This window comes from Pogona vitticeps, chromosome 4, assembly GCF_051106095.1.
Source record: "Pogona vitticeps strain Pit_001003342236 chromosome 4, PviZW2.1, whole genome shotgun sequence".
NCBI classification, from domain to species: domain Eukaryota; kingdom Metazoa; phylum Chordata; class Lepidosauria; order Squamata; family Agamidae; genus Pogona; species Pogona vitticeps.
The window spans coordinates 41,424,396-41,443,622 of NC_135786.1; the positions used below are offsets into that span (position 1 = coordinate 41,424,396).

General features: G+C 38.6%; 1 protein-coding gene and 1 long non-coding RNA gene across 3 annotated transcripts in view; one reads left to right on the forward strand and one right to left on the reverse strand.

The window, feature by feature from the left end:
• Positions 1 to 1,225: 1,225 nt before the first annotated feature.
• The window catches only part of LRIG2 (leucine rich repeats and immunoglobulin like domains 2), a 62,718-nt gene continuing 44,716 nt past the window's right edge, over positions 1,226 to 19,227 (reverse strand). For both annotated transcript variants that reach the window (XM_072997180.2, XM_020780593.3), the window contains 10 exons: positions 18,906 to 18,986; positions 17,944 to 18,015; positions 17,766 to 17,831; positions 16,531 to 16,694; positions 15,175 to 15,495; positions 13,347 to 13,628; positions 11,775 to 12,224; positions 10,749 to 10,898; positions 5,757 to 6,017; positions 1,226 to 4,670 (listed from right to left, as the gene is read on the reverse strand). In XM_072997180.2, coding sequence (XP_072853281.2) covers positions 4,441 to 4,670; positions 5,757 to 6,017; positions 10,749 to 10,898; positions 11,775 to 12,224; positions 13,347 to 13,628; positions 15,175 to 15,495; positions 16,531 to 16,694; positions 17,766 to 17,831; positions 17,944 to 18,015; positions 18,906 to 18,986 — 2,077 coding nt within the window. In that variant the 3' untranslated portion in view covers positions 1,226 to 4,440. The remainder of the gene's footprint in view (positions 4,671 to 5,756; positions 6,018 to 10,748; positions 10,899 to 11,774; positions 12,225 to 13,346; positions 13,629 to 15,174; positions 15,496 to 16,530; positions 16,695 to 17,765; positions 17,832 to 17,943; positions 18,016 to 18,905; positions 18,987 to 19,227) is intronic.
• On the forward strand, positions 6,330 to 8,925 carry LOC144589179 (uncharacterized). The gene is made up of 2 exons (XR_013545129.1): positions 6,330 to 6,552; positions 6,648 to 8,925. It is a non-coding gene; the product is annotated as an uncharacterized LOC144589179 (long non-coding RNA).

The following is a 19,227-nucleotide window of genomic DNA, read 5'->3' on the forward strand; positions in this document are numbered from 1 at the left end:
TGGAGGGAATTCTGCAATGGTTTTGCCATCTTAAGCTTCTGGTTTGGGAGAGAAAAAAAATCCATACAGGCCTGAAAGCAGCTTTATGGAGGGGAGGAACATGACAAAATTTCACTCTGCAACCTAGGGAGTGTGAAGGATCTTTGGGTTTATTTTCTATTTTGAAAATGTTTTTAAACGCAGAGCAGTAGAGGCAAACTATCTGAGGTCCAGGAGTTGGGGGTAAAGCCTCCCAACCTCTAATAATTGGCCACCCTCCTCTGGTGTAACTGATGTGCCTCGATTTTATAACAGATACATGTGATTATTCTGCTAAATACAATGAACAAAATAATGAATTAAGACCCACCCATGACAGAGAAACATTCAGATAAGTTGTAAATAATGTAACAAACCCTTGAAATACTAAAACCCCCTAAAATCTGGTTTAATGGATGTTATAAAATGGCAGACTACTTGTATAGCAGTCTACATAAAGGCTGGCCTGCTTTTTATCTTTTGGCCATATCTTAATGCAGTGTTTCCTAATCTTGGCTCCCCAGATGTTCTTGGACTACAACTCCCAGAAGCTTTTACCACTAGCTGCGCTGGTTGAAACTTCTGTGAGTTGTAGGCCAAGAATGTCTAGGGACCCAAAGTTGGGAACCACTGTCTTAATGCATGTGAAAATTAAAAGGTTTATCCTGGTGCCAAAACAAATGCAACATTGGTACTAAGTAAACCTCATGGTGAGAAAGTGTTCCAAAGCAAAGGGACTGCTGCACAGGGGACATACAGGGAAGGGCTGCTCCTCATTATATTAACACTCCAGCAGGTTGACATGAAATGCTGGTGTATTTGAGCCCCAAGCCTTTTTAAAAAAATCTTTAGTTTGCAGACAGCTCTTCTCAGACTTAACAGATGACTGAACTGAACATACCAGGCTAATATAATTGCAAGGCCATGGTGTCAGTGAACTCTTTTTGCACAGCGTCAGCTTGCTAAAATTGGAAAGCAAAGCTCTGCATTGCACAAGAGGATAAAATTCCTTGATACTGTTCAGCCTCATTCTAGTTATTCAAGGTACTACTTACAAACCTCAACATTCAAAAGAACTGTAGCAATAGGTTCTTCTTTCCTTCTGTGCCACCTTTAAGTACTTTTAGACTGGTCACAGCAAATGGCAATTATATCTGTTGGGCTATACACATATGGCCTGCCGGATACCATGACAAACCAAGGCAGATCACTGTGTGTCACTTTATTGGATGATGATATGTTACAACAGACAAACATTTTACACATGCTATACAAAATATACATTCTGATAACTGAGAAAATATAAATAGATACAAGGAAAGACAGGTACAGGCAAAGAGCTATTGGTTTGCACTGCCACATGGATGTCCAGCTACAAATACTTTGGCATTGGCAGGGAGGAAAAGTATTAGTGGAATAACGTTCCTCCTTACAATTTTAATACAGATCTTTTTGGAAACAGACAGGTAGGTGAATAATTCATGTTTCAAAATTAAGTGTCCTTTCCCCAACCATATGCTTTTCCAGCCTTGCTTTACAATACTGCATGTCTTATGCTGAATGGATTCATTAGTGGCAGGTTCCTGCTCTCTTAACTTGCTCATTTACTGGAACAACTTTTTATCAAGTAGGAAAAGAATGCTTTAACGGTTCTAGTGGCATGAACTACTGAACATGCAGAATCAGCAACATTGAGATACTACTGCAGAACAGTCTTCCTTGACTGGGTGATTTTAACCCCAGAGGATCACTCTGACATACTTTTCATTTAGTTTACAAAGGTGTGATTCATGCCACAGTTACTCTCTCCTCAAAGGCATGAAGCAGACTGGATTTGTTTCAGATATCGTCCTACTTGTATATCCTTAGAAAGTACCCAGTATTTCAACAAAGGCTGCTCAAATGGGACAGATTGCATAACTTACAAACATCTGGGATGAAAGTAAAGTGCTGTTGTTATTTGGATGATCACCACGTGCAAAAACTGCATATTCAGTATTTTCATTTTAGTTGTTTTAAGTCAGATAAGACATTTCATAGATAATAAGGCAGCAAGCAAGGAGGGGGAGACATGGAGCAGTGATAAATCTAATTCCGTTCATCTGTCTTGAGGGCTTTGAAGTGAACCCAACTGAAATGAACGACTAACCTTTTTTGCCCCAGAAAGAAGTTTAAGGCTTCTCGTAGACAATCGGAAGACCACTTTGGAAACCTCAGACACTTTTGGAGGATGGGGCTTTGCAATTTTGCAAGTCTTGGAGAAACAATGATTAAGCATGAATAAGAAGCAGGAGGGGTCCACACCTTCTAAAGCAGCCAAGAAATAAAAGGCAAGGACCTACCATATACGGAGCTTGCACTTGTACAGATTAGGTACCTGGCTCAGGATGTAGTGTAACTGAGACAAATCTGCTAATTAGTCTTACGTTAAAAAGAAGAGTACCATTATTTGCAGCCAAAATTTCCTGTTTTATATGACAGGACGCACACAGTAACAAAAGAATACCAGAATTCCAACTGCTAAAAAGAAACCAACAATTACACTAGCCAAGCCTGATTCATAATGAGCTCTATGCAAATTAATTCAATTAACCGGGACTATAATTACCCTGGTAAGCCTTTCATACCCACCATCATCTTACTATAAAATGATGCCCAAATAGTTCAGGCAGCATCTTTTACTGAACAGTACAGAAAGATTAATGAGCCTATTTACTGCACAGAACTTAAAACTGTGGCTAATTTTCACATTTAGGCTACAATCCTATAACCACTGATTTGAACTCATTGAATCCAGTGGGACTTACACCTGAGTAGACATGCCTAAAATTGCATTGATACTTTTTCCGTTTTTATTATTATTTCAATACAGCATTATAGTTTTTAAGTTTTATTTTTGTCTCAATGTGGCTGATGATTGGCTATGGCAAATGTAGTTGCTTATGATGATGGCATATTTATAGCTTAGTAGATTTCCTCAACTTGTGTTCCAGAACTCTGAAATGTCTTAACCAGAAAGATCAGTAATACTAGCTGTATAGCCTTTTTCTTTAAAGATAATCTACTTTTTCCTGTGGTTGCTTTTCAGATTTATGTTAGTTATAATCATCTGCCATGTATGACCTTTCATTTTGGAGTAAAACAGTAAGTTAGAAAGTGTGGTTAACTTTCTTTCCACTAACTAACTTTCTTTCCTGCTATGCCAGCTGGAAATGACCCAAACTTCTTAAGCTAACCATCAATATTTAGTATTTGTCTTCTTTAGACCAATTCTCACCATGTGCACTCACTTCTTCATTTCTCACAGCCTTGTGTGTGAACAGGTCTCACCAAAAACATTGGTTTTGAAGTCATGTTTAAGTTTTATCAGATCCACGGTAGCTCATTTACACAAAAGTCACCAGTTCAGTTTTTAAAGGTTTGAGCAGTCATACTATTGACCTTTTTAAGAAGCCGTGAAGTTTAGAGCATGACCACTTAAGTTAAACAGCTTGTAGCTGCAACATTTTAAGAATAACTTAAAAGTTTACACAAAAGAATCGCTTGTGGCCCCGATCACATGCACCTGCTCCTGCTTCAGAGCCTACTGTATGGACTGATTCACATGAAGCCCTTTTCATGTGTGATGTACTCTTACTAAGAGCCCTCATACTAGACTGTGAAAAGACCCATCATAGAATGAAAAATTCCACTCACTAGGATAGCAAGAGGTAACTGCGGTTACTGTGTGGAACAGATGACTGTATGAATCAGCCCATAAGCCTTTAATCCTTTGAAACAACCATTTGTTGTATTTTATGGGTTGGTCAGCAGATGCCGCAATGGTACAACACAATGTAATTTTTGGCATAACACAAAATGTACATTTCACCCTGACATTTATATGTTTAGTAGTGTATACAAAATATTTATATTATATAAATGTATTTACAACTGAAGTCTTTTACCAGAGAGAGAGTAAATAACATTTGCAACTGAACAAAGTGATGTACATTTCTGTCAGCTATTACAAGAACCAAGTGAGGCCAGCAAGAGCTTCATGCTCAAGATGATCAAGGGATCTTGCAAAGGAACTCTTTGTACAGTAGTTGGTTTCTTCAGCAAGAAAGAAGTGCTTATGAATCTTTCATGGGACTGTTTCCAAGGCAACAGGGATACTTTAATGTACCGTGTTCTCTCCAGTCCACTATTTAGTTCTTAGGACTGCTGAGCTTTAACATGTACCACTTAGTGGAACTCAACAGAGGAAAGGCTGTCTTTCATTGCTTGTCCATTCTTTGCCTATGGCAGGCAGTCACGAGTCTGGTCCGCTGAACCTAACAGAAGCATGGAACATCTTTGGCCATGGGGCAAAACCTGAGGTAGCAAAGATACAGTCAACTGCTCCAAGCTTGCTGTTAAGGTTTTCCACTTTGATACTTTTTAGGTGGCTTCATGATGTTCCTGTGTGTTCTGTGTCCTATTAAAATCAAAATTATGTTCATGTAACCTGTGGCAAGGTCTAGGCGAAATAACTTGCTCTTGTTCAGCTTCTGTGATACCTTCATTTTGAAGAATTTGAGGTCCCTCATGGGTCTTTGGTTGAGGTGAGAAATGAGGATGCAACAACCCAAGGTCTTTATTGATGCCCCATAAAGAGAGCTGAAAAGGAGCTGTAGAAGGAAAATGAGAGAAAAAAATCAAAATGTATGGCACTGTAATTGTCATTTTGGCAGCAAGAAGCACATTCTTAAACCAAATACCCCCACCTTTTCTCGAGATTTTCATAATACAGCAAATTGCTACAACAACCAGCAATAACATACCTAACAACAGTTATTTATTTATTTATTTATTTATTTATTTATTTATTTTATTTTATTTTATTTTATTTAACTTATATGCCACCCACACTACCCGAAGGTCTCTGGGCGGCTTACAACATTTAAAATACAATAAAAAGGCAAAATAAAAGGGCAAAATAATTAAATTACAATTAAAAATATGTACTCTAAAAATCGCCATCAGACCCACAGCTGATATTATTTCAATTAAAAGCCTTCTGGAACAAGAAGGTTTTGACCTGGCACCGAAATGTCATCAGCGTCAGACAAATCTCAGTTATGTGTGGGCATTACAAAACATTCCCTGCAGAAATAACACACAATCCTCTGTTGAGTCAATTTAAAAAGGGGCCTAGTGGTAATTAATGTACAGTACTATACAAATACCAATTAAGAAATGTGTTTGTTGTCATCTCTGAAGTGTGTTTGTTGTGTCTTTCTGATTCCAAAGTTACCAGGATGGGTGCAAATAAAGAAGGTCACTTGTCTATAACTCATCTCTCTAGCTTCATCCTCTACTGGCAAATGGGTTTTGGATAATTAAGTACTGAAATTCAGTTTCAAAGAACCCAATGATAAAATCAAAATCAACAACTCCTACCTGGGAGGTAGTCCTTTGTAGTGGAGCTTGCTAAAAATCTGCTAGGTTAGCAGCTCTGGAGACTAGATAATTTCAAAAAATAATTGGATAAGTGCTTCTCTGTCTAAAAACAATTTTATTGCTACTTTGTGCCATGCTGAAGATTTATCAAAGCATATACTTTTATGAGTAATTCAGATGGTTTACATTTTTCTTAGAGCCCCTCACCTCTGACTATGATGGTTGTTATGGCTTCTGGTCGCTGTAGTCCGAAACATTTGGAAAACCACAGGCTGAGAACCACTAGTATCACAACTTGGAAATACAGCACTTACCACTGTTGCATGGTTGAGAGCAAGGTTTCTTCTCATGTGTTCTGTCTTGATTGTTAAGTGAGAGACTATCTAGAGTGCTGCCTTCATGCCGATGGCACACTGGATAAGGCTCTTTGGACATTTGCACCATTAGACTGGACAATGTTTGGTCAAGTGGATCATCTTCTGTGATGTACGCATAAGGACAATATTCTCTAGTTCTGGAATAGATGTTGGCATTGTCATAGCAATCTGAACAGATGACCAACGGCCCTGTACCACCTAATGGAAGAAGAACAATGGACAATTAATGTGCTGTGACTTTTGTAAGTTATGCAAGAGTGGAGGCTGTCCCACTGAGCAGCCTTTGTTGAAATACTGGGTACTTTCTAAGGATATACGAGTAGTGACTTGACTCCCTTCATTAGAGGTTCCCCTGCCATTGCACAGCTGACCGTCCTATGAGTCACAGCTGGAACTAGCAGCTATGCTCTTATGTTTGGGAACAACTTTTCCAGCATGAAGGACCACTAGCAATTAAGTGGGGCATCTCCAGTAACAAGGCATTAAGAAAAAGAGAGGAGCTAGATGTCTTGGGTATTTGTACGGATTTGTTAATGATAACAGGGAATCTTTTGCACTACCACACTAAGTTTTTAAAAACCCTAACAGTAATAATACATGGTAAAGTAGAAAGTCTTAAAAATAAAGTTTATGAAGGAGTATGGGTGGAGTAGGTGGGCAGGAAGTATTTGACTTCTGGACTGTGGTTATGATAATCTTTCAGTTTAGTAGTTCCCAACTTTGAGTAACCCAGGTGTTCTTGGACTGCAACTCCCAGAAACCTTGGCCAGCATAGCTAGTAGAGAAGGCTTCTGGAGCTGCAGTCCAAGAACACCTGGGTTTCCAAAGGTTGAGAACCATTGTTCTAGTTCCTTAATTTGTTCTCTTGAAAATAACTATGAGAAACTAACAGAAAGGTGTGAATATGAGACTTTCAGAAGGTAACACTGTGGTTATGCACCGATGATTATAATAGTTTCACTCATATTATACAGAAGAGCAATCTTGGAACATGAAGGCATAACAATTAAGGGAGAAGGAAACAATTACTTGCTTTCAGAAGACCTTATTTGCAACTTTGGGGAGTAATATCAGAATGGGGGCCATTAGATTAGAATCCTGTTGGATCTTACTCTGCCCATAAGGACAACCACATAAATGGGTTTTGCATTTTTTTTATCATGTAACCAAGCAGTAAACTGTCTGAGCAAGTAGGGCATGACCAAGTGCTTGACCAGCACATAAAATAGCATACAATCCTTGGACAATGAATGGTCTATCCATGCTTGCTGATACTAATAGGTCTCTGGCCTTAATAATTCCAGGCATGGAAAGATAGGTTAGTGCAAAGTGCATTGGCCGTCTTGCTCTTTGGACTGGTTTATTATTCCGATAAAGAGTCAATAGATGTAGCACACACTAGTATCAGGGGCAATACAAAATAACACTTGTGAGATCCTGAAGACCACGTTTAGATTTCTAGGTTAGATGTTGACAGTATTACTCTAATAAATGCGGTTGCACACAAGGCTGGTATAAAGCTATGGGGCCTGAAAACACAGGTGAGATGCTAGAGCTGGAAGGCAAGATTTTAGACTTAAGCATTGGGAAATATTTAGGATAAAGCTGAATTTGCACACAAGTGCAATAAATAAATATTTTTTTAAAAAAGACCATGATGGTGGAGCTGTGGTGGAAAGAGACTTTTTCTTTTTGGCATGGGATGGGCAAAGTGTTGTTTGAAGCACTGCTCAAATCCCAGATAAATTCTGACTGAGAGCTTCCTGTCTTCCTTTCTGCATTAACTTCCTGACATCCTATCATCAGCATTAACCTCAGTTAAATAGGATAAGTGTCCTAAAGAAGAGAAAGCAATTAAGCATAGTTGAGATGGCTGGAATACCAGTCAAGTGTCATTTTTAAAAAAAGCATTACAAGGTTTCAGGGAATATTTCACTTTCTACATGCATACAAGTTTTGTACTGAAAATTACTGTTTGAAAATATACAGAACTACTATGGTTAACATTAAAAAAGTCACAAAACAGCTTTAAAATGGACTTCTAAAGGAAAGCTTAAAGAAACAAAGAGTATCTCATTTGGAATGACTCTTCCTTTTGGAGCTAATGGTACAAGTGTTTCCAACACTGGACAGAGGTTGGCAAGAAGTATGCAAAAATCGATGCAAATTATTTAAGCTTAGTGATAATTGCATGCATAAGGAAGCCTCTAAGCCAAGATAGGGCAGAAACTAAGAAACTAAGCATTCAGTATGATGAAAGAATAACAAAAATCTGTACGAGTGGGAAGACAGAATGGAATGTAGCTATTACTGGTTATTATCACCATATATACAGGAGAGGACAGGAGCCCAGTAAGATTGATTAAGGTAGGAAATTTAGGAGAAACAGTTCTGTCGAGAAGCATTGTGGAAGTGTCCATAGCACGGGGGATATACAAGCTGTCTCTCAGACAAAATGTCTGATAGTGATTTCAGAATGAAGAGGATAAGATGATGAAGACAATGAAGATAATGTATGCAGATACACAGTACCTTACTCCAGGAAAAATAAATATTGATGGGGGCCTTCAAACCAAGATACAGGCATCTTACCTATTCTGTATCAGATCTCACTTTCCTCTTAAGAGCCAGATACACAGTTTGTGAAGTGTGCATATGGACTTGCCATTGCTTTTAAATAGTAGTACCTTTTTATCTTTGGCTAATTCTGCAGCTTTTCCTTCTCTCTGGACAAACATAAAATACGTAAAATAAAGTGAAATAAAATAAAATAAAAAGCATCTAGCCACTATCATACATGTCTGGGGAACTATACTATAGTACAGTGGGGTCTCGACTTACGAACTTAATCCATATTGGAAGGTGGTTCGTAGGTCGAAAAGTTCATATGTCGAATCTGCATTTCCCATAGGAATGCATTGAAAACCATTTAATCCGTATCTGCTCTTTTCTGTCCATAGAAACGAATGGGAAACTAATGGGAAACTGCTATTCCGCCTTCTGCCACTAGAGGGGGATATTTTTTCTTTTTTTCTTAGGTCAAGAAAAGTTCAGGAAAGGGGGGAGGCAGGGAACAGTTTTAAAAGCACTTTTGAAATCTTTTTTTTCAACGAAGCCAATTTTAAAGCATGTTTTAAAGCATGTTATGCTGATTTTTTCAGCACAAAGACACACAGGCAGGCTTTTTAGGTGCTGAGCAAGCCTCCCCAAGCCTCTTCAGAGCCAGCTGATCAGCTGTTAGGCGGGGAGAGGAGGGAGCAGGAGCAGAGAAAATCACAAAATGGCTGCCAGGCTCCCTGCTGGGTGTTGGCTTTTATCTGTTTGCTGCTCATTTTCCTGCAGTTCGGGGGCTACCAAGGCCTGGTAAGTGACTTTCTTTTATTTATTTTTAAGTTTCTGACCTTTTTTCCCCCTCCAGAAGCCTCTAAGGGGAGGGAGGGGGCACTTTTTTCCTGTTCGTAACTCCAGGGAAGTTCATATGTTGAGTATGTAATTTCCTATCGGGCGGGTTCGTAAGTCGAAAAATTCGTATGTTGAACCGTTTGTAAGTCGAGACCCCACTGTAATGCATTCTATCAGATAATAACCGGAGGAATTTAAAAGTTGTATTTCGCTTGCAGTCCAACACATAGCTGCAGTTAACCAGTTAATTTTAACCACATGGCTTTTTTGCACATAATGCTCTAACAATGGAACTGGCAGCCAATATGTTTCTGGACTAACTTCAAGCTCCTTTCAATGATTGTTAAAGTTCTGTATAAGCTGGGAGATGAGGAAGGCTGTTGCCTTCATAGTCTTGCTCCTCAAAGGTACCTGGGTGGCTATTGTGTGCAAGTGACAGCTGGACTGGATGAAACCCTGAGCCTGACACAGCAGGATTCTTCTTTTCTTAACTAGCCGGGAAATGAAAGGGAGGAGAAAGAAAGACAGTGAAAGAAGAAGAAAAAGGAGACAAGTAACATAGCTGTGACCAGTGGGAACAATGATTCTTTCCCATCTTTGTGATTACAGAACAATGCCAGTCTTTAAGGGAATGAAAGATTTAAAAGCTCTTGATATTCACAGTTTGAGTCCTTCTATTTTCAAAGGTGACTTTCTGAGACTGAGCAGGTGGATTCAATGTCTTCTTTCATTATTAGTCTGCTATACAATATCATGTTATCTAACAGTAAACTCAGGTGAGTGCCAGCAGGACTGTTGTCAATCCAGCAAGCCACAAGGAGGTACTGGATATTGGGAAAGTCCCAGGGTGTGCTGACATACAAAAAATAAAACAAACTTCATCAGAAGGTGAAAGGAAACTCCTTCTTAAAAAACCAAAGCCGCCAATGAGAACTTAGCACAGACAGCTGATAAACTCTAAGCCAAACCACGTCAGGCAGATCTGATGGTTCCATTCATATAATAATGTATAGAAACCTCTCTAATAGGTAGAAAAGGCAGAGCAAGTATCTTTTGAGTATAACATTTATCATAATCTGTATTCGAATTCTAGAACAGTACACACCTCAAGCTTACATAAAGGTAAGTATTATTAGAGGTGACACATATGCTAGAATTTAATTTTTCAAAAGTGCCAAAGCTTCACATTCCACACATAATTACACCACTCTGTAAAAATAGGTTAGTGGTTGTGTTCAGTTTTGTTTGTTTAAGGGCTTGCCTAGAGAAAACATGGAGTGACCAGTCTTGTGTGGTGTGCTTTATTTGCCACTATAACACCTGTGTGACCACAAGTATCTTTTAAAATTAGAAAGCACTAGTCAAAACTCAAGATCTATCAACACTTGATTTCATTCAACACTGAGCATGCATTCTTTTTAAAGAATTAAGTTTTGTTGTGCTATATTAAGAACTAGGTAGGCCACCAGAAACTGGTCACAGACATGTAACTTCTGCCAAGCTCTGCCCAGGAACTGCAGGGCTTACCATCTTTGCCTTTGTGCATGTAACCATTGGAGGGAGGCATTAGCTGCTGGTTGCTTCCTGCCTCTGAATTACTATAGCCTTCCTGAGGCTCTGACAGAGTTCCTTGGGAAGACAGGTAACTGGGAATATCAGCAGGCAAGTTTACCTCCTCTGGGGAAAAAAAAACCAATGGCAATACAATGATTTTGCTCTGGCAACAAAACTATATAGCAATCAGATGTCTGTCAAGATGAAGACACTCTAGTTGATCTCCAAGCAAAGTAATCTCATGGAAACGTTACCTGATGAGACTAAGAGCATAAATTCCTTATCTTTATCTGCTCTTCTTTAATGATTTAGATACACCTTATTTAGTGCCATATTTTACAGGCACAGGAAGTATTAAATATTTTATAGGTAGAAAAAGCCATCTTCAATCCCAATGCCACCTTGGGCAGAGTTACAGTTCCCCACTGCAACATACCATCTCTTTTCTACCAATTGCCATTATGGTGACAATACTTCCTCCAAATGCCCTGGCCTGAGTTAAAATCTGCAGCACCACCATACACAGTGAAATGTCAAATCTTGCTTGTTCACTCACTGATATGCTGCAAATTCCTTCCATATCTTATTGTTTGCTCCTGTGCCTACTCACACAGCTAGCAGAATGGCCATGCTTAAGTCTATGCAAGGCTGAGATGCACAGGCACTATCTCCTCCTCAGACGCCAGGCAAAAGGAAGGATGTATTTTCCCATGTCGGGCTGTATGTTCTTGTTATGGTATGCGCTGTCAAGTTGGAACCAACTTACAGTGGCCCTTAGAGGGCTTTTCAAAATAAGTGAGATATTTAAGCAGTATTTTACCAGTTCCACACCCCCAGTAAGCTTCCATGGCCTACTCCATCAGTCTATCCACTACATCACATTTCATAACTTTTCTTAGCTAGCTGATTTTAAAAAGAACTTTTAAAAATATTTTATTTATCAAAACAAAATCACACCAGCCAAATGCTGGAAAAGACTCTTGTCTGCTGGCTCCCCACCTGTGTTAGTAATGCTGTAGTCTTCACTTTTTCTTCTCATATGATAGATAACAATGACCCAAACCAGAGAGGTACCCACAACACAGCACACCACAACAATGATCACAATGCCAACTGTCGTCCAGCCATCTTCTTCAATCCCAATGCCACCTTGGGAAGGGTCACAGTTTGGTGAAGAGATGACATATAGGTATATATGGCCACGCACTGTACCAAGTGTATTGGACATAACACAGGTGTATTTCCCAGCATCCTCTAATCCAGCATCTACGATGATGAGGAGTTGATTAGCAGCAGCAAAGAAATGTCGTTCTGTGACCATCAGAGGCCCATCGTCTTTGGTCCAGTTTAGCCGAGGAGGAGGACTACCACTAGCGATACATTGCAACACTGCTGTTTCACCTTGGGCCACAGTCCTGTCTTCCAGGGGCCTGACAAAGGAAGGTGTTTCTGGAAACAGAAAGAGCCAATGTAAAGTTCCTTCAGGAAATAATTCCAAGTGCAGAGAACACTCCTGGTTACATGCATACTGATGTAAATCATATACAAAATGGAAGGAATGTTTCTACATTATAAGGTATTTCACATTCTAAGAGGCATTTAACTACTTGGGAGTATTTTCTTTAATTTTGGACAATTCAGTTTCAAAGGTAATACAGGAGGATGTCGAACAGTCAGCTCCAAAATAATTCTTGATTCCCTAAACATAACTATGGGGAAATATATCAATTTAGTACTTGGTATTATTTTTCACTCTCTAGCATAAAAAAAATCTCATGAACATTTTTATGACATTTTTTTGGTCAAAGCTATTAAATAATAGTTTGTCTGCACATTTTCTCATGGGAGACATGAAAGAACAGAACTGCATCTCCCCAGTCAGACATTTAGCATTGGAGAGAGAGAGCAAATAAAATCAGACATCTCTCAAACTGTTCAAAATAAAGTGGGTCAGCAGCAGGAAACAATATTTAAAACAGATGCTGCAGAAGTTATTTGTCTTAGGAGTAGGAATACATTCTGGGGAAATACTAAATCAAACCAAAAGAAGGAAGGAAAATTGTAAATTCCTCTTTTAAATGCTGTAGTTACTGCCACAGCCCTGAATTCAAACTACTTCAAGGAAGCACCTGAGTGCTTTAGCAAGTCCTGAAAATTACATTAATTTGACTCAATTAATTTCTTTAGTTTATTAGTTCAACCCTTCCACCTCAAAATAATGAGCAAATCTCAAGTTTGTGTGATCCCTTCAACTCTGAAAGAAAATGTCAAAAATGAAACCTCCTATAGTTGTCTGAACATGGGGGCTCCTGTCATTCATGACACTAAAACTGCTCTTTAGTAGTTTCTTGGGTTAGCAGTAATAGCTGTTCAGATAAGCATGGGATCTTGAATTTGGGCACCACTGTCTACACAAAAAGAACAGAGATGGAGACAAATCCTATGTGACCTTAAAACATGTTCCTGATCTTATTGGACAATCAAGGCAGTTTAGGAGGTTCAAAGATGTCTTGAAGTTCCAAGTGTGAAGGTTCAAGTAAAACAACACAGTGCCTTTATTAGTTTGCTTACCCAGTACTGTCAGTGTAGCATTTGCTGATATACCACCTGCTACATTTTGTGCCATACAACTGTAGATTCCCATGTCCTCTATTTTCACATTTGCTATGAAAAAGACATCATCTTCAGGCATCACATGCATGCGTCTTTCACGAGCAGCAGGGAAATCGGTGCCTCCATCTTTCTGCCAGGAAATCTGAGGTGGAGGGTGGCCTTCTGCAGCACACTCAAGTTTAGCCATGGCTCTAGTCCGGATAGTTAAATCCATAGGCGTTTTCACAAAAGAAGGCAACTCTGGACAAGGATTAGAAAACAAACAACAATCCTGTACAGTTTCCACATATTGCACAGAGAAGGCATTATTCTCCCTCTATTGGGAATGGGTATAACCTTTCACTTCTTATTTTTTGGGTTCTCTATTTGAAACAATCAGGATTCTAGTACACTTTTATCTAAAATGATGCTTAACAACAATTTTTGTCTCAACAGAAAGCAGGCTGTTCCACTCGGCCTTTTGAAACTAACTGAAAAGCTTGCATGTCCTCGTCATGTGGGCCCTTTTTCACAACAGGATGTTCATCATGAAAGACTAGCAATTTACTGGGGAGAAACGAACCAATTTGCTGCATCCTTGGAAAACGTTTTGTCCCCAAAAGCTCTCCATCTATCATCCCTTAATGCTGGTTAAAATGAAGAGAGCATGCTGTCTCTATTTATGCAAATGTAAGTTTTAAAAAGTAGCCTAGTGAAAATGACTTCACTGATGTGGTATGATTCAGGTAATTAACACAAGTGAATAAAAGCTGTTGGAAGCCCCAATCTCGGCAGCAGCAATCCAACAACAATTTTAGCTATTAAAGGCTCCCTTCCCCCATCCTGCTGCTCCCAAATGCTTCCCCAGGGCAAATGGAGGGGGGCTAGAAAGCCTCAGAATCTGAAAGCGAGGCGATAGGAAGCTTTCAATTAATTTAAATTAAATAGTCTAATTGCCAGATGATGACGTTATCTGCTTTACGCAGTCTAAGTTTAAACAAGAGGATTTTGGACAATATATTTGGTTTCAATCTATCGTTTTTCCAGTTTACAGTCAATTGAGATTTGTAATGCAAATCAGTTCTTTATGTAGACTTTAAATTAATCAGAAATGTTATTTACATAATACTTTGGCACTATGATTCTTTTAGTATTTCAAGTGATGCCAGGAGCTCTTGCCCAAGTCACAATCCTAACCAGTCATCAGTCTCCTACATCTGCTATTCACAAGCTCCCCCACTCCAGCCACTCTGCACCAGCTATTTAAGAAAACCCAACTACAAAAAGTCAAATTTACAAGGCAACTGGCATGAATTTGACATGTGGTGTACCTTAACTTAAAACATTGAATAATCTTGATTTGAACAGTATAGTTAAACTGCAGAACCTACTTCTTACAAACAGACTAGTTTGGGAAGCAGTCTTAGCTCAATGAACTTGTGAGGACTGCAGCTGGTTCAAATATTTTCATTTCTAAACAAAAATGTTTCGTGGAAAAACACCGCTGTTTGGCCAGCTTTTAAGGGTGGCCAGAAGGCATCTTCAAGGACCGTTCAAACTAATTGATCCCCACCAAAAGTTTTTGCGCTCATTGGCCCAGTTTTTGCTTCTTCAACTCCTCTCTAGAGCGATGGATTAAAACAGATGGACTTTCTGGACACTTTTTTTTAATCTGGACAATCAGATGAACATTGGAAAGGTTTCTGAGAACTCACTTCCAAAAATCTTTTAAATTAGTTTATTTCTAAAAAGAAAAAAAAAGCCACAACTACAAAAACAAGAACATAAAAACAAGATTGCTGCATACCATTGACAGTCAACTTGGCTTTGTTGGAATAATTGGATCCAAAGTGATTGGAGATGATACACTGGTATTTTCCTTCATCAGTGAAGTTTACATTGAACACATGCAGCACAGTAGTATACTCCAAAACATCCCCATCTCGCTGCTGGTATCTGACAAAATTTTCTACATCTGCATCATATAGTATTTCACTGTCCTTTCGCCAGGTGGTAGACATGGGCAAGTCACTACTGCTCACTGCCTTGCAAGTCAGGGTGACATTGGTGCCTCTCAGTGCAACAGTCGTCTCAGGATGTACTCTTATCTGCGGCTTGGGAAAATCATCTGTGAAAAACAGATCAGAATTAGCTGGATTTCCTTTTTAGCAGGTATCTGACATAAATACCAGTGCAAATTGTAATTCAGCTTGGTAATTCCTCAAGCAGCTATCTCTGTTTTCACAACTGAACTCACTGTGTGGTTATGAAGCTATGTAACAGATTGTAGGTGTTAAGAATGAAAGCAATAGCAAGAGTTAGAGTGTGAAATGTATAAATCCACTGGGAACCAGCTGTTAAGGCCTCTAGTTTCCAGAGATTCTTAAGAAAAGAAAAACCAACTTTAAATAGATAAACCTTACTTTGCATCAGTTTTGGGCAACTGACTTCTGTATGATCATCCCAAGAATGATCCCATGCTGTCCTTGGCAACATTGATTTTCTTGCCCAATGACAACCTGGATGTCAACACGTGCTTATTTTATATTGGATTATTTTGGCAAGCCACACATAGTGGGCGTCAGTAATTGTTTGAAAAAGTTCTCTCCATGCAGTTGTAAAAACCCATCAAATTAAAACTTCTTGAACAACTGTATAATGAAACAGCACTGCTAAATGGAAAAGAAGATCACAGAGCAGCAGTACTCCTTAAGGTATGGGAGAGAAAGGGAGCAGAAGGATCCAACCTAGAGTCCTCTCATTAGTTCCACAGCCTGTGCCATCGAATCTTCCTCTATGATATGTTTCTGAGAAGATCCAGAATGAATGACTCTCAGGTTCCACTGAGGAAAAATTCCTTTGGTCCTAGTGCTGTGCTAATCTATATGTTTCTTACTGAATAAACCCAAGGAAGTGTTCCAGTTAACCTTTTAATTCAGGCATATGATGTTCTAATATCATAATTTTTAATTATGATGTTCTAATATCATAATACAAATATCATAATTTTTTTAAACAAGATTGCAGCCCGAAGACTAATCTATGAGAACCCAATATATTCAATATGCAGGTCAGCTCCTCAAAGACAACCATTTTCCAGAACAAAAATCATAAGGATACCCACTCCTCATGTTTAAAATTAAATGTCACTAAGAGTACAAACCGCAGACAAGAGCTTCAGAGTTCACGCTGAGGAGGCTCTGCCCAGCCAGCCTTTCTGGATGAGCGCAGATGACATCAACAGCACCCTGCAAATTGTTCTGGGTAAGCCAAGATGGCAGCCATTTCAACTGGCAGTCACACAATAAACTGCTAGTGTTCAACGCCCTGAAAAGTAGAAGTAGAAAGTTTTTAATACAGTACACACTCATTTGGAGTCATCCAACAGGATTTTTTCCCTACACATTGCTGTCCGCCAACATTGCAACACTATATACTTGATCTGCTTGATAAAGTATCCCATCTGTATTCTGAGTACCTTTAGTGTCATCTTCCTATAAACAAATTCATATTTATCATTCCTCGCAGAAGCTTATGGCAGATGAGAGGATTGTTTTTCATCAAGGTCACTATCCTAAATAGCATTTCAAAAATACCTCTCACAGGAATGGTACTAGAAAGCAGTACAAAGGTGCAAAGAAAAGCTGAAGGAGAAAATAATATACATTAAATATAAGAGAATATATGGAGTTTGTTAACTCTGCTGTAGAAGGACTCTCTCTCTCTCTCTCTCTCTTTCTCATTGGTTCAGTAGGTCATGGGACTTTAATATCAACTATAATGTGAATATAAATATATGGCAAAGGGATATAAATCCAATCCCACTATTCTAAAAGTTTTACTCAACACAATACAGTAGTCACGTCAGAGTCCTGAGGCCATGTTAAGATTTCAGCAGGAACAATTTATAGTGCAAGAGAACAGTTGACCATGTAGAATTTGACCTCTAGCTAACTTTGGATGTTCTTGCACAAGACACCAGCGAGACATCAGTTCCCAGCCATTGCACTTGACAGGTGACTTTTTCCAACGATATACTGAAATCATATCAGTTCAAAATAATGATGTTGGAACACTAACACATGGATAAACCCAATATGTGAAATGTAAAGATGAAATGGAGACTTCTGTACACACACCCCTTTCTGGAGATTTATTTTAAATGATGAAAAACAAAAGCATTGCATCAGGCCATATGGAAATTTTCTCTTGAACCCATATTAAACAAATGTTTTTCTTTTTTTTTCTCTCCTTTTAATAGGAAATTCATTGCAGAGACAAAATTAAGAGAAATCTGTAATCAATTATTATAAAACGTATAAAAATGAGTTCTAAAACATTTTTAATCATCACTCAAATATTTAATGATATCTCCATGAAAACAAACTAGATACTTACAGTTCTTTAAGAGGCTGGGAAAAGGCACTTTCTTGAATTGACATAATTGCATTGTTGCTCAGATCTCTGTAATATTAAATAACACACATATTTACCTCACTGTATCTCTAACACCAAGGCAAATGTATATCTGAAGAAGTAGCATAAGTGATAGAAAATGACAATGAAACAGACTTACAGGTATTCAAGAGCTTGAAGACCAGCAAAAACTCGCTTTGTGATTGACTTAATTTGGTTTCCTTGCAGAATCCTAAAACACAGCCCAAATAAAATTGGAATACTGAAGCAAATCAAGTAAGTTTTCACTCAACTGACAGAAACAGGAAATCTAGTTAATGAGCGTTCAAGGGTTGGGGCTATTCGATTTCAACAAAGGCACTTTTCTAGTATACTTCCAACCATCTTCACTGTTTGACATCATAAAGGCAGAGGGGGGAAGATCGTGTGTGTCACCAACCAAAGCATAGGAATAAGGGCCAGAAGAGAATCAACCCATGTAAATGCAATCCACACATATATCTGGTGGCAGGCAACTGATAAGCTGCACGGCTAGAATTAGGAAGGAATATGATGATTACAAATCAAGAGTCCTCGCTGGGTCTGCTTGAGCGGCAGTGCAACAAAATGCTTTCCTTCTTACACACTCCCCCGCAGAAACATGTCTTCTTAAGTACAAATTATCCAACTGCTTCCTGTCACATGGTAAAGCAGGGCTGAGGAGCCTTTCCCTCCTTGTATGGTTTTCAATTGTTTTACACTGCTCTGAGATATTTCAAACTGTCTTAATCTGTTCATTGTTTTATGTTGTTTTATTGACTGGCCTGTCCTTAGATAATTTGATCTTTTGATTAATTTTAATAAATAAACCCCTACTTCCATTTCTCATACGGTGTGAATTGTTTTGGCTTTTTACCACAAGCACAATACTTTTTATAAGACTGTACAGAAATCCATCTTGGAGAAGGAAAGAGTCAACATTTTATTTAACTGAAAATATTTCTCACTGAACTGGTGAAATGTTACTAAAAATGTTGTGTAAATACAGATTGTCACAGATAGTATAGCTTTACTTATACTGCGGCTTCTGTTGTCACATACATTGTGACTTCTATTCCGACAGACAAGGCTTATAAGGCTTACAATTTATTGAGTCGGTCAAGTCCCACAAATGCTTCATCGGAATCTTCTATGGCCCAGGAGATCTCATTATTCCTCAGGTCTCTGGAAAAAATAAAAAAATACCACGTATAACAACCAACATGCCTGAGATTTAAAAAAAATAACACAGAGATAGTGACATCAGGCAGCTCCTCCTTTCCCTCTATAGGATTTGTCATTTTTATGGTTCATTTTAAAAATAAAATCTCACTAGTAAAGCTACTGTTTCATCATAGTGGGATAATAAACTCCTCTGTGGCAAAGACCTTAATGTGAAACTTGCTGTTTCTAAATGATAAACTTT